The 13233-nt window shown below is 45.8% G+C and overlaps 1 protein-coding gene across 5 annotated transcripts in view; it reads left to right on the top strand.

The window, feature by feature from the left end:
* The first annotated feature begins 1312 nt into the window (after positions 1-1312).
* iPLA2-VIA (calcium-independent phospholipase A2 VIA) overlaps positions 1313-13233 on the top strand; it is a 40209-nt gene continuing 28288 nt past the window's right edge. For 2 of the 5 annotated variants that reach the window (XM_089585066.1, XM_089585065.1), the window contains exons 1-6: positions 1313-1419; positions 1964-2049; positions 5192-5574; positions 7733-7910; positions 10335-10513; positions 11610-11706. In XM_089585066.1, the coding sequence (XP_089441192.1) occupies positions 1350-1419; positions 1964-2049; positions 5192-5574; positions 7733-7910; positions 10335-10513; positions 11610-11706 (993 nt within the window). In that variant the 5' untranslated portion in view covers positions 1313-1349. Of the gene's footprint in view, positions 1511-1963; positions 2050-5174; positions 5575-7732; positions 7911-10334; positions 10514-11609; positions 11707-13233 lie in introns of all 5 variants that reach the window. The other 3 variants (XM_089585067.1, XM_089585069.1, XM_089585068.1) reach the window with 3 other exon arrangements.

Genomic DNA, 13233 nt, shown 5'->3' with positions numbered 1-13233 from the left:
TCCTGGCTCGGACACCCAGTCACAACACCTCTCTCGACCATTCAGCGAATTCCGTAACATAAGCCACCATTTTTCCGGAATGTGGACTCTATAGTGGGATACAACGTAAAAAAAAAAAAGCAGTTCGTAACACCGGGCCACGGTACCCGGCGTCTTACTCCACTGGCTAATCACAAGTGATTGGTTAGCGATTGGTGACAGTTTCACTTTGAAACAGTTACTGCGCCATTCCTTCACTCAGAACTCAGAAGCGATTTTCATTTTTGATTTCGAGTTTTGGGGCGCTCGGCCATTGAGCCGGAGTTCCGGGTTCGAACCCGGCCGCAGCGGCCGCGTTTCACGCAAAAGGCGCCCGTGTACTGTGCGATGTCAGCGCACGTTAAAGATCCCCAGGTGGTCGAAATTATTCCGGAGACCTCCACTACAGCACCTCTTTCTTCCTTTCTTCTTCGATGTCGGCCGCTGCGGCCGAATTTCGATGGAGGCGAAATTCTAGAAACCCGTGTACTGTGTGATGTCAGTGCACGTTGAAGAACTCCAGGTTGTCGAAATTTCCGGAGCCCTTCACAACGGCGTCCCTCATAGCCTGAGTCGCTTTGGGTACCTCAATAAACCAAACCAATCTTCACTCCCTCCTTTATCCTTTCCCTTACGGCGCTTTTCAGGCATCCACCGAGATGTAAGACAAATACTGCGCCATATTTCCTTTCATCAAAAACCTTTTTTTTTTTTTTCAAACCATCATTCCCTTCAATTATATACCACAGCTTCCTTCAGCTTTGCTGATTTGCTGTGGTGCGATTGCAAAGTGGACAAGTTTTGCTTCGGCTCATTCCCGCGCACAGATCCACTGCGGTGATCCTTTAAATGGAGACGTAGTTACAGCGCTGTTCGCGCCTCTATTCATCAACCCCAAACTACACTCCCATATCGATTACACAAACACGCACGCACAAAAAAAAAAGGTAACTGGTTACAGAATCCAGAAATTAACAGCCGCTGATTGACTACAGAGTTCAGATTACAGAGCTAAATGAAGGGCCTTCAATGCGAAAGTCTGCGCGCGCACACACACACACACGCATGTTCGCCAGAAATGAAGCGGTGAATATGGATGCTTGAATTCACTGGAACGCCTCTTTTCGGTCACATATATAGACGATCGGCCGTTGTTACAAAGGGCGCCAACATGAGCGTAGGGTCTGCTAAAAGAAAAAAAAAAAATGCGTGGAAGCAGACACCTCGCCGCTTCCTCTTCAGCTGCCACCGCCTCATGCGCTCGCCAAACCGTGACGTAATGTCACGTGAGCGTGCCGAAGCGAGCCTTCGAGTTCTCGTGACGCGTGAAAATGACGTCACAGCTCAGTGATGCTCGGGCCGCCGGCGGTCGACCCGGGTTGACATTCGAACACAGCCAACGTATGTGTAAATTCCCAGCGATTACTGCTTTCTCCGTTCAGCTCGCTTTCGCGCACCTGTCTTTGGCTGTATGAATCAGCGGCTCTGACAAGTACGTCGTAATCCTTGCCGTACTGTAATGCGTTAGTAGCCGTGCCTGCTCGAGCGCACCGACGTCGGGCTGCTACTGCAGCCGCATCTCGCGTGCGACTCCAAAAGCATCGCGTGATTGTGCGCGCAAACTTGTCTTTTTCCTTGCTTGCGAGATGCATTTCGCTATGTAGGAAGTCGTTTGTTGTCATTAATAAGCGATCATCTCGTAAGTGCTATTATTTGCTCTCTGCGTTTCGGTTTGGGATTCCCGCTTGCTCTTCGCGCAGAAGCTTCGTTTGTATGAAGACGGCAAAACTGACCCCTGTTGCGTCTCGTTTCAAACTTCGTCGAGTGTCTCGGTTTTGTATGCGAAATTTTTTGCTCGCGCGAACACGCCACAATGTGCGTGTGGTTGGTTTCTCTTCCATCTGGAAAATGTGTGCGTGTTTTGATGGTCACGCTTGGCTTGCAGAGATCAGTCCAGCACTAGGCATGGCCTTCCTGCGCGGATTTCTGGACAACCTGAGGTCCAGTCGCATGGAGCCAGAGCCTAACAAGGTGTGTGCTTTGCGCCGATATCACGTGATTGAGCGCAACCGTATGGGCCGCGCTAACTGCCGGTCGACCGCCGAATTGAACGCACCCATGCCAAGTTTAAACTATTCCACGCTTTAACATCGATGTAGTGAGCTCCGATAGAACGTAAACAATAGGTGCGCAACTGAAACACCAGCAAGCTACTACGCCATCGCGTTGATCTCAGAGATTCGGTTCGAACAATTAACGAGTAGTTTGTGGTATTACGATATAGTCTGGTAATCACAGGCAGATCAAATGCAGCATATCTGTACCCGGAAACATGCCTGCTGAATCTCCGTACTTGTGAGCATCCACAATTCTTGCCAAGCATTGGATGCTTTGTATGTATAAGTAAGAACTTGGATGATTACCAAGCACTGTCCTGATGGCACTGAACCATTGGAGATTTTTAGCTTCACTTTCATTCATTAAAATCACCTTCCGTGTGCATGATGCAAGTTTGGGCATTGAAACTTGCACGACTTTTGGATACAAGCATGAGTGCCTCTGCAATCTTATCCTGCACAGTCTTGTGAATTGTTTCCTAAATGCTATGTTGGATAAAGTGGGCACATATTTGAACCATACTGGACATTTATCAAAGCTGTGTATGCCATCTTTAAGTGACAGTAGAGACATTTGTGCCAGTATCCGAACCATGGTCAATGCGCTCAACTTGCAAAGAAGCCTGACATTTTATCCCTGCCATTATGGCGTGGCATAATAATGCATGCGTTAACACCTATAGTGCCATCCTTAATTTTTTGGTCCATGGGCTGCCACATTCAACTTCTAGGCGTTGCTGTGGCTTACAGAGTATTCTTTGCTTTCCATGTCTTTGCTTAGAGAGTCAGGGTACCTCTTCTCAGCGCTTGTGAGGGGGGTCGTCAGAGCCTATGTAACCAGCAGCAAACGCATTGGCCGGGAAACTGTAAAATGGGGTGTCAGTGACCATCTCAAAATAAGCCCAAATAAATGGTATAGGCCCTTTAGAGGAGGAAGGGTGCATAATAAGTGGGATTTTCATCCTGAACTATCAAAATCCTGTTTCCTCGTTGATCTTGAATCAGGCCAAAGACTCTTCACCCATTTGAGAACAGTTCTGGGTAGTTTGACCGCTATTGCTAAAGAGCATAATATAAATAATGGAGTGATTCAAGTTTGGTACAGTTGGTGATTTGTATCAGCTGACCAATGTAGGAGAAAAGGCCACCACATATGTGCGCAAGAGGTAACTGGTTTGAATATGAGTACTGCTTTTTTTTTTCTTATCAATGCATAGATGTTTTGCCTGCCAGTTACTATGCTTTCTCGTGGATGAAACGCTGAAAATAGTCACCTAGCATATGAGAAAACACCATTGTTTAATTACTGACAGTGCTGTGTCCTTTATTACTGCTTGATTGATTGTATTCATAAAAAAAAAATGTACCAAATGTATGAGCACCTTTCAGACGAATAGCCACAGGCTAGTTTAGGTCCGATAGAACAAAGTTTCGTGCTGGCACAGAACACATTACAAATTACAGTTTCGCGAATGACTCTGTTTGTAGAAAGGAAAGTGACAACACGTCGCTGACACAGGCACTAACAATACAATACAATACAATACAATACAATACAATACATCTTTATTTTACAGAAAACAACTGGATGGTCTCTTGGGCTAAAAGCTACGCAAAAGCTTGACGAGGCCCAAGAGACCATTACAAGGCAGCAGCGTAATGAAAAGATTGAAAAGTACATAAGTAGACAGTAATAAAGGAAATAATAAAACAGTTACTGCGACAAGTAATAATCATGTCAGTCACTTAAAGCAGCCAGTAATCAACTGAAACCCAAATAAAACAACTGAAAAGCACATACGCGGAAACAACTAAACAAAAATTAATGGATCACAACTTCATGAAATAGGAATGTAATTGTTTTTATTCAAGCCCTCTGTGTGTCCATATTTGTTTAGTATTGTAAGGAGGTTATGGGTAAGTGACTGATATTCATAAAATGTACGAAAATGAGGAACTGCCCACGCATCAACATTTCTTGTTTGCACGCTAATATTTTGTCGCTCTAAGGTTCCCAGGGACGTTAGAAGGTTAGTAACTTCAGGGGAGGAAAAGTAGATTGACTGTAATAGGCGAAATTCATACAGCTTGTCTACACCTATGATATTGAATGATAAAAATGCACCCTTTGTAGTTTCCATGGGCTCAATATTTGCTATGTAACGAATGTTTTTTTTTCTGCAAAACCAGGAGTTTAATTTAATTGGTTTTTCAAATCAAATCAAATCAAATGCAGTTTATTTCCGTCAGAAAGAAATCAACGGAGGAGGCTCGAGCAAAAAGGGAAACGTTCACTTGATTGCGCTCAAGCCCCCTTTTACATGGCATACAGTGACGACACACAGGTGGACATTATATAAAACATACTCGTGGAGTATGGAAATATGGAACAAAGCAAACAAAACGTACAAGGTTAAGCAATATAGAGTGGTTTTGCAAAGCTCTCTTGTGGAACTTAAACAATTTTTTATATGTACAGCAAGTACGAAGACAAAAAAAAATAAACTGTAGTAATTGACAAACAGAATGGAAAGTGCATACAGGTACATATTCATAAAGTCAAACGGTTTTGCAACAGAATTGCATGTTATTATTACAGTTGCATTAATTAGTATGGGTTGTCTGATGCTTGCTCCGACAGGAAAGACCTAATTTTTGAAATACTAATATGGTTAATGTCAATTCTGTTATGTTCTAGATTGTTTAAAAGTGTTGGTAATGTATGACGTAGCATTTGTTGACCAAAATCACAAGTTGGTAGTCAGCACCTACCTGTCCTACCTTGTGGGTTCCCTCATTGTTCCATCCTTTTCTTGTTGTTCTAGAAACAGTTGTAGAAACAACTTTCCTAGTTTAGAAGAATCAATTGGTGGGCGAGTTGGTACATGACTAGATGAAACAAAGTGCGAAAGGGACAGGACGAATGAAGAAACAACACGGAAAGCGCCTTGTCCGTGTTGTTTCTTCGTTTGTCCTGTCCCTTTTGCGCTTTGTTTCATCTAGCCAACTTTCTTAGACCAGGCATTTGACGATTGTCAGGCATGCGGCCCACACAGGTGCTGGAGGTGAAACCGGACGAGTATGCCCTCTGCAACATCCTGGCACGAGAGGACTCCCTGGTGCTGTACCAGTACCCACCAAGCACGCCCGTCACGGAGGACTCAGCCTCCTACGATGTGGTGCTGCACAAGGACGTGACGCGGTCGCCACACGCGGCTTTCAGCCTGCTGCGCACGCGGGACCAGGTGGCGGCCGAGATGTGCTTCCTGCTGCTCAAGGACAAGCTGCCCCTCATGCTGGAGTGTGTACCAGACCTGCTCACCAAGGAGCTGGTGCAAGAGGTGGTGCAGCTGGTGCGTTCCAACCCCACCTGGACCCTGGCGCACTTGGCCGCACACCTGGGGCTCGTCGAGTGCTTCAAGAACGCCCGTGTGGCCGCGTAAGAAGGCAGTTATGGCTGCTATGTCCTCCGTAACAACCTTTCCTGGCAATGAAGCGAAAGCTGCAGATCCATTACACTTACTCTCTCCCTGCACGGTGCAATGTAGTTCCCAGTTGCAATTAATAGTTTGCCGCTAACCAGAATTTTTATGCCGAGAGATTTGAAGAAATGTTGCTGCATGGAACTCGTTAGAATGCATGCGATGGCATTTTCTCGACATCAGATAGTGTATTCATTCAAAAACAGCGCAAAAAAGACACGGACACCAGGAAGAGACGTACAAACAGGCACTTACCACACACTGTTTGTAGTTCAAGGTGCAAAGCATCTCTATGAATCAATAACGAGTTGAATGAATGGGCAAGTTGGTGGTTTTAGAATGAATAACCACCAACTCGCCCAAGCTTTTACCTTAGCATCATAGAACCTTTGTTAAAGGGTTTTGAGCTTAATATTGGCACGGGAAATATGCTGTGTGTGTTCACAGGGGAAAATTGGGAATGGCTTTGCTCGTCACAGTTATATCCGTTCTGCCAGTTTTTAACCCCATAATGCCCGCCGTACCACCTTTGATAAAGAGTGTAAAAAATGTGCAAATTTATTCCTTCTCTTCCCACAGAACTGCATGAATTGCTAATTTATAATTGCAGAAACAGCCTCTTCCAACATATCTGTGAAAGCAAGGTCAATCTGTCAGCTGCTGCAGATGCAGGAGGACTACTGAAGGATAGAATTAATCTAAAACCCACCTTAAGGGTATAACCACTCAAAATTTCTTCATTCATAATGCTGCACTGATAGGCAGTGGAGCAGTTATTAATTTTGCCCCTGATTTACTCCATGTTCAGTTTTATCGTCGTAAATTGGCCAAATTTAATTACATTGTGGTCATCTTTCTCATGTTAAGTCTGCAAAGTTTTTTACACTTCTGCAATGAAGGACCATTAGTGATGAAATCCTGGAAGTTCATTACTTTTTACTTTTTCAGTGCCTGGGAATTAGAGATAGACGCCGTCCTATTACTTTTTACTTTTTTAGTGCCTGGTTATTACAGGAATAGACGCCGTCCTAATACAGCAGACGCATTCTTAAAGAAATGTGAATGTACGATGCTTAGTGTTTCATGGCTGTAGATGTTCCATTAACTTAAAAGGGCAATAGTGCTGCGAGAATTGGAAGCTGCTTTAAGTTTTTTTTTCTTTCTTCCTTTTCGGTGCACACCCTGTAGCAATACATGTTGTGACGATACATACTGCTGACCAAGCAGTTCAGTAGCCATCTCTTTGTAAGCATTGGTTTGGTTTATGGGGGTTAACGTCCCAAAGTGACTCAGGCTATGTGGGACGTGTAAGTATTAGTGTTGCAGAGATCAGCCTAGCTTGTTTTGCAAGATGTTTCGTATCAACTTATTAGCTGTTTCTGTTCCTTGCATGTCAGTAGCATGCTTCAGTTTTGCACCAACTGTCATGGTTTGCAACTGTTTTGAACGTGTGAGTGGAAAGTTGACAGTGAATGCTTCGTGTTGAAAAAGTTGGGCTTTGTTTGCATCTGAAGTCAGTCGGTATTCCGGCAAAAATCTATCTGGTCGAGCATGATGCAGTGGTATGAAGAAAGCAGTTGACTGTAGAAATTAAGGAAAGAAGTTTCTTTCTGGCCGCCAGATTAACTGGGGCAACACTTCATTCAGTCTAATGAAAAGAACCTGACATTATGCCTTTTTTTAGAGTCCCTATTGATTCCCTGGATTGTGGTCCAGGACCCTTTTCCCTAGCTTCTGACCTTAGAAGAGCCAAGCACCAAGCCGGGGAAAATCTTGTACCCATTAAAGAAACCGGTGGGTACCTGGCGGCACTGGGGATCGAACTCAGCACCTCCCGAATGCGAGGCGGATGCTCTACCTCAAGGCCATGCTTCACTCGAAACTTCGAATAGGAACAAAGACACCTTGTTAAGCATCTGTACTGGGCCATTACATGTTATTCTTTGCACATGAATAATCGGGCATTCAAGCACTATCCCCCATCATTGTGAACAGGAAACTCTTGGAGATTTCAAAACGTCTTTCCTCAGTTTCGACTGTGTTCACTGCCTTCCTCTTCATTTTAAAAACATCAGCTCATTGCTGCTTCAGCCCTGGTGCTCATGCCCTGTGCAGGCAAATATCGGAGGCAGCTCAGGACACCCTGGCCACACCGCTGCACGTGGCAGTGCGGGCCCAGAAGCTCAACTCAGTCCAGGTTCTGATGGCCATGGACGCCCCACTCAGCCTCACCGACCACAACGGCGACACCATCTACCACGCTGCGGCCGTCACCACCAAGGAGCTCATCAAGGTGACGAGTGACATTGTCACGATATTGTGGGCAGCTTGATGGTTGGTTGGCGCCGAAGATATATTAATCGAGCCAACCTGCCCACCACTGCACTCTCCGTAAGTTCAGAGGGGGAGGAGCGACAAACTTCTCCACTCCGCGTGCCAAAGATGAGATTCGACTGCTGACCGGCGATAGGGGCCACGCCTGATTAGCCGTTGACCGGAGGCATGAGGCGTAGACAAGTTCTTAACAAGCAAGAATCTTTACTTGGGCAACGGAGAACAACAACCAGTTACAACACTACGCCCAACAAAATAGCATCAATACATAAGCACGACGCAAATAACACAGAATGAGAACACAAACACTACAATTAACACATAGAAGGAAACATCAGGGCGATTACTGTGCAGCCTGTTACAACAACAAAGCAATACTGTACAAAAGGTTACGAGAAGAAAGAGTTACGGTACAAAGGAAAGAGTAAAGCGAGTGGGGAGAAACGGTGGCTTAGCTGCATAGTGGCAAGGTCCAGTCGCAGGGAGCGTCAGGCTGCGGGGGCGCGCGGGGCTGATGGGGTGTTGCGGATACGGGCGAACTTGGGCCACGCGTCTTCCACGCATATTGGGTCCGCCGTCGCTGCGCTCTACGCGTCAGACACTCGCTTGCCGACCACTTCCGTGGCTGACCTCACACACGTCTGCACACACCGAAATCTCCAAGCCAACTGCCCGGCTCGCGGTTTTCCCACCACCGCGTTCTCGTGACAAACAACAACAAAAAAACAAACAAACGAATCCTCAAGGCCCAGTGCGCCAACGATTTGCAGATGTTGAAAACGGGGGGAAAGGAACACGAAGAGATTGACAAGGGACGCGAGGGAAAGCTACAGTCCTAACGAGGAGCTTGCGAAGGTCGGGAATAGTGCTGGGGCCTTCAACTGGCCACTTCCTGTCCCTACATCATGCACGCGCCCGCTTCCCGGCGATAATCCTGGGGAGGGGGTGGAGTAGCCTTGACCCTCTAGTGTCGCGAGCGGTCAACTGCCCCCACGAGGGCTGCAAAATCAATCGTTGCCGCCGCATTGCAAAATGCCTGCGAACCACCGGCGCCGTGGCCACCTTGGTTGCAAAAGAAAGAAGAAAGAAAAGGCATGTACGCACTTTGTGACAGACATCCACTTCTGATGTTTAACCCCGTAATGCTGTAAGCAGTGAAAATGTTGGATAAAAGTAATGAAATGCCAGAATTCCGTCAACAACAAGGGTCCTTGCACTGCACCAGTGTAAAAAAAACTTACACTAGTAGGTTAGTTTAGAAAATGCATAATGTTCATTAGCAAATTATAACTTTTGACCACCTGAGAATGATGAAGCAGCACACAAATGTTCGAGTGAACACGATATCAATGGAAGGAATTAGGGGTGGGGCTGCTCATTTGAGAACCACAGTTCACACGTTTGCCTTCTCTTGGCTTCGTTATACCCTAAGGGACCATCGGTTATCTTCCCTTCACACTACGTGTCCTTCCCATGCCCATTTCTTCTTGATTTCGACTGGGATGCCATTGACTCGCACCTGTTCCCTTACCCACTCTACTCTGCTCCTGTTTTCTTAACCCTTTGAGGGTCGAATTATTTTTAAGAAAACTTTCCCAGGTGGTCAAATTACTTTATTGCGGATCTTGAATCCACAAAATGTATATAATTGAGAATATATAGTAAAAAAAAAGTTAGGAACAGTACTTTGGTGACAGCATCACTCACAACTGGAAAATGTTCAATACAATCGAATAGCAACGGTGATAAGCAAGCTAAGAGCAGCACCAATAAAGATAGAAATCAACTTTCGCCGCCTCTGCAAAACAGTGCCCACAAAGAGAAAACACGTTTCGCGCGACTCTGTTGCGATCCCGCGGCGGAATCGAAACCGCGTAGGCGCGTTGCCACAGAGGGCGAGAATACCTCACGAGCAACGGTGATAAGCAAGCTAAGAGCAGCGCCAATAAAGATAGAAATCAACTTCGGCAGCCCCTGCAAGATAGTGCTGACAAAAAGAAAACTCAAATTTTGCGCGACTCCGTTGCGATCACGCGGCGAAACCAAAACTACAAAAGGGGTGTTGCCGCAGTCCATAGAGTTAACCGCAGTCTGTGCCGCCGCGCTAAAGCTAGACATAAGTTCTGCTCATCTCCGTAAGAAGGCAGCACAAAATTCAAGCACCTCTTGTCAGTCCTAATAGGTGGCAGCACCCCCCAGTGAGCACGCATTGTTCTTTTGGCGCAAAATTTCAAACGGAAGATCGTAACCGTACCCGTACGGCGAAGACCTTGCGGGACAGAAAACCGTCGCCGTACATATACGGCAAAAACCTTCAAAGGGTTAATGTACACCGATCATTTTTCTGAAAGAGATCCATGGTGGAATGTGCCCTTCGATGCAGGCCCTGGGTGCCCGGCCAGCCCCTGTTGCGGTCATCAACCAGGTCAACAATGACGGCTACACCCCGCTGCAGCTTGCGTGCCTTACGGACAAGCCAGAGTGCGTCCGCGAGCTGCTCAAGGAAGGCGCGGACGTCAACTCTGCCTCCGTTAACCTGGCCGATCGAAACAACAGCACCTGGTGCGTAAGGGACATGCTTAAACTGGTACAAAAAACACAAGGCATAAGCCGTGAGGACATGCCAGAGACAGGCACGTTGAGGAGGACAAGCCAGCTTTCCAAGTCTACCAGTGGTGTCCAGAATACAATTTATTGGATGTGAATGCCAGTTTTACACAGGCAGCTGTTAAGGACACATTTCCCAGTTCTGTGATGTCAGTGTAAAGCGAAGGACAATGGAAAAATGAGGAAAGGACAGTGGCGCCCTCTATGTGCAGAGACTCAAACTATTGCTTGGGCCATTTGCCACGCATAACAATATGGCACGGTCTGAGTGGTTGTTCAAACAACTCTTCGCTAATTCTCATGTCACACAGTGGTAACCAAGCAGTCAGTTGATGGATTTATACTTTTTGCAATGCATTTGTGCTGTAGTGTTATGTAGTTGAGAAGTTGGTTATAAAGGATGATGCATTGTAGCCCAGAAACAATGAATGCATGCATGCAACATTCATCTCGCCTTGTATGTTTCCACCATTGGCTGCTCTGCGCTGCAGTTGTTGCCACTTTTCTTGTCAGTTGTATGCAGAAAGTGGATTCTCTGCACTGGACAGGTTACAAGCATTGAGCATGGTATCTGGGAACTGCGCCACCACATTTGTGGCTCTCCTTTTAAAGCAGCGGTGCACTTTAGCTGGGGAGTTTATGAATTGGTATCATGCTGAAACTCGTATCAACGGTGTTCATGTCATCCAGATTCTACTGTGTTTAATTTATTTAATTTCTTAATCATCTCTGCGGTTTCAGTAAGAGTAGTGTCTCTCATAAAAATGCAGTGATCTTTTATTACAGGCCAACTTCATTTTGACCACATTGTCCCTTTAAGGCTTACTGAGCTCTTTCTTTGTACATTTGGTTTCGAGGGTGCTCAAACAGGGCTGTCAAGTATTCGCACACAGCAGCTGTGCAGTTCTTCTTGCAGTGCCTGAAGTGTGATGCTTTGATTCGTACTGTGCTGTGCTGCAAAGTGGCCTCTGGGTCCGAGCATGTCGCCTTGTGCATTGCGCCCTTCCGCATTTTGCAACTCACGCAGTCTTTGTTCTCCTGGCTGTTTCAGTCTGGGGCGAGACCACGTAGAGCAGAATGTCCACAACTTCCAGATAGAGGATATGAAGCATGGTGGCACCCCGCTTCACTGGGCCAAGACCACACAGGTACAGTCGGCAGCTTTCGCCCTATCAGGTGCGGCCGCTAGCCTTGTGCAGTACTCTGCATTGCTTTTGTCATGTTGCCCAACATGCCGTGCTCTTCAGTAGGACGCAAACAGTAACCTTTGGAAAGTGCAGTTGAATAGAAGTTAATTACCTCTTGAATAGCTTTCAAATACTGAGCAGTAAGGGCGCATGAACACTCATACGTGAATTGAATATAGTTTGATCTCGATAAATTCAATTAGCAATGGTAGTAGTATGGTTTTTATTAATACTGTTCTCTATTTTAATTCTCAGCTCTGAGCTTAAAGGTGCACTGAAGAGGAATCTGAACTTGTCTTTTTGCCGCGGGAACTCGATCTACACGTTCCGAGCTTTCTTAGAAACTGCGATTTACTGCCCTGTGTGGCCGATTTCCCCAATTAAATCGAATTAACGTCCGGCTCCCGCCTTTATTTTTTAATTCTGCCTTGTACGGTGGGCGGAGTCGACCAACGCGTGGAGCGCCTTTCACCCAGTCCCGTGGCGGCTTGCCGCTCTGCCATCGGCGGAGTAATACGTAGTAGTCCGTAGTAGCAAATAGTCCGCGCATATTTTTATTTCTGCGGGCTTATTTTGCGGCTATATTATCTGCAAATGAAACTATTTATTCATGGAAACCTATAAAACAAAATAAACCAAAAGCAAAGCCTCCACGGGACTGGGTGAAAGGCGCTCCACGTGTTGGTCTACTCCGCCCACCGTACGAGGCAGAATTAAAAAAAAAAGACGGGAGCCGGATGTTAATTCGTTTTAATTGGGGAAATCGGCCACACAGGGCAATAAGTCACTTTTTCTAAGAATGCTAGGAATGTGTGGATTGAGTTCCCGCGGCAAAAAGACATGTTCAGAATCCTCTTCAGAGCTCCTTTAATCATTGTGCCGTTTGTGCTGTACATGCAGCAGTGTGCTGCATATATGCCTCTTTTTGATATATATACCACATGCCTCTTTTGATTGGTGATGGTACTTTATTCAAAAGAAATTTTCAGATTTCTGTTACCACAGACATGTAAACAGTTCGGTACATTTCAAAAACGTGTTGCTGGGGCTTTGGGCATCAGCAAACAGAAAGCACTTTAGTCCATTTATCTCAATCTTGAGATGATGGCAAATTAAAGCATTGGGTAGGTTAAATTTGGTGTCCAGCCACTTTTTATTACATCTTGTCTGAAACGACACCATTATTGTTGGGTGTATGGTGACACTCACGTGCGTTGCCAGTACTTAGTTTGAATCATTGCCACTGCTCCTGACTGTGCTTTTGATGCACCTACTTGGCTTCTTCCTGCTCTTGTGTCCTCTTTTTAGTTTTTTGCTGACACCTTTCTAGTGTTCACAAATGTTGCGAAAATTGCTAAGTTCTGCTCATAGCAGCGACTGGCAAGTACATCTTGCACTATGTAGTTGAGATTTTTTTTCTGCTCCGAATGCTTGCGGCGTGCTTTGGTACTGCAGTAAGGCATCTTTATGGGCAAGTTTGAGGTTCCT

Source organism: Amblyomma mixtum, chromosome 3, assembly GCF_055824585.1.
Source record: "Amblyomma mixtum isolate Tamu chromosome 3, ASM5582458v1, whole genome shotgun sequence".
Taxonomy (NCBI): domain Eukaryota; kingdom Metazoa; phylum Arthropoda; class Arachnida; order Ixodida; family Ixodidae; genus Amblyomma; species Amblyomma mixtum.
This window is presented reverse-complemented; position numbering and strand designations above follow the sequence as displayed.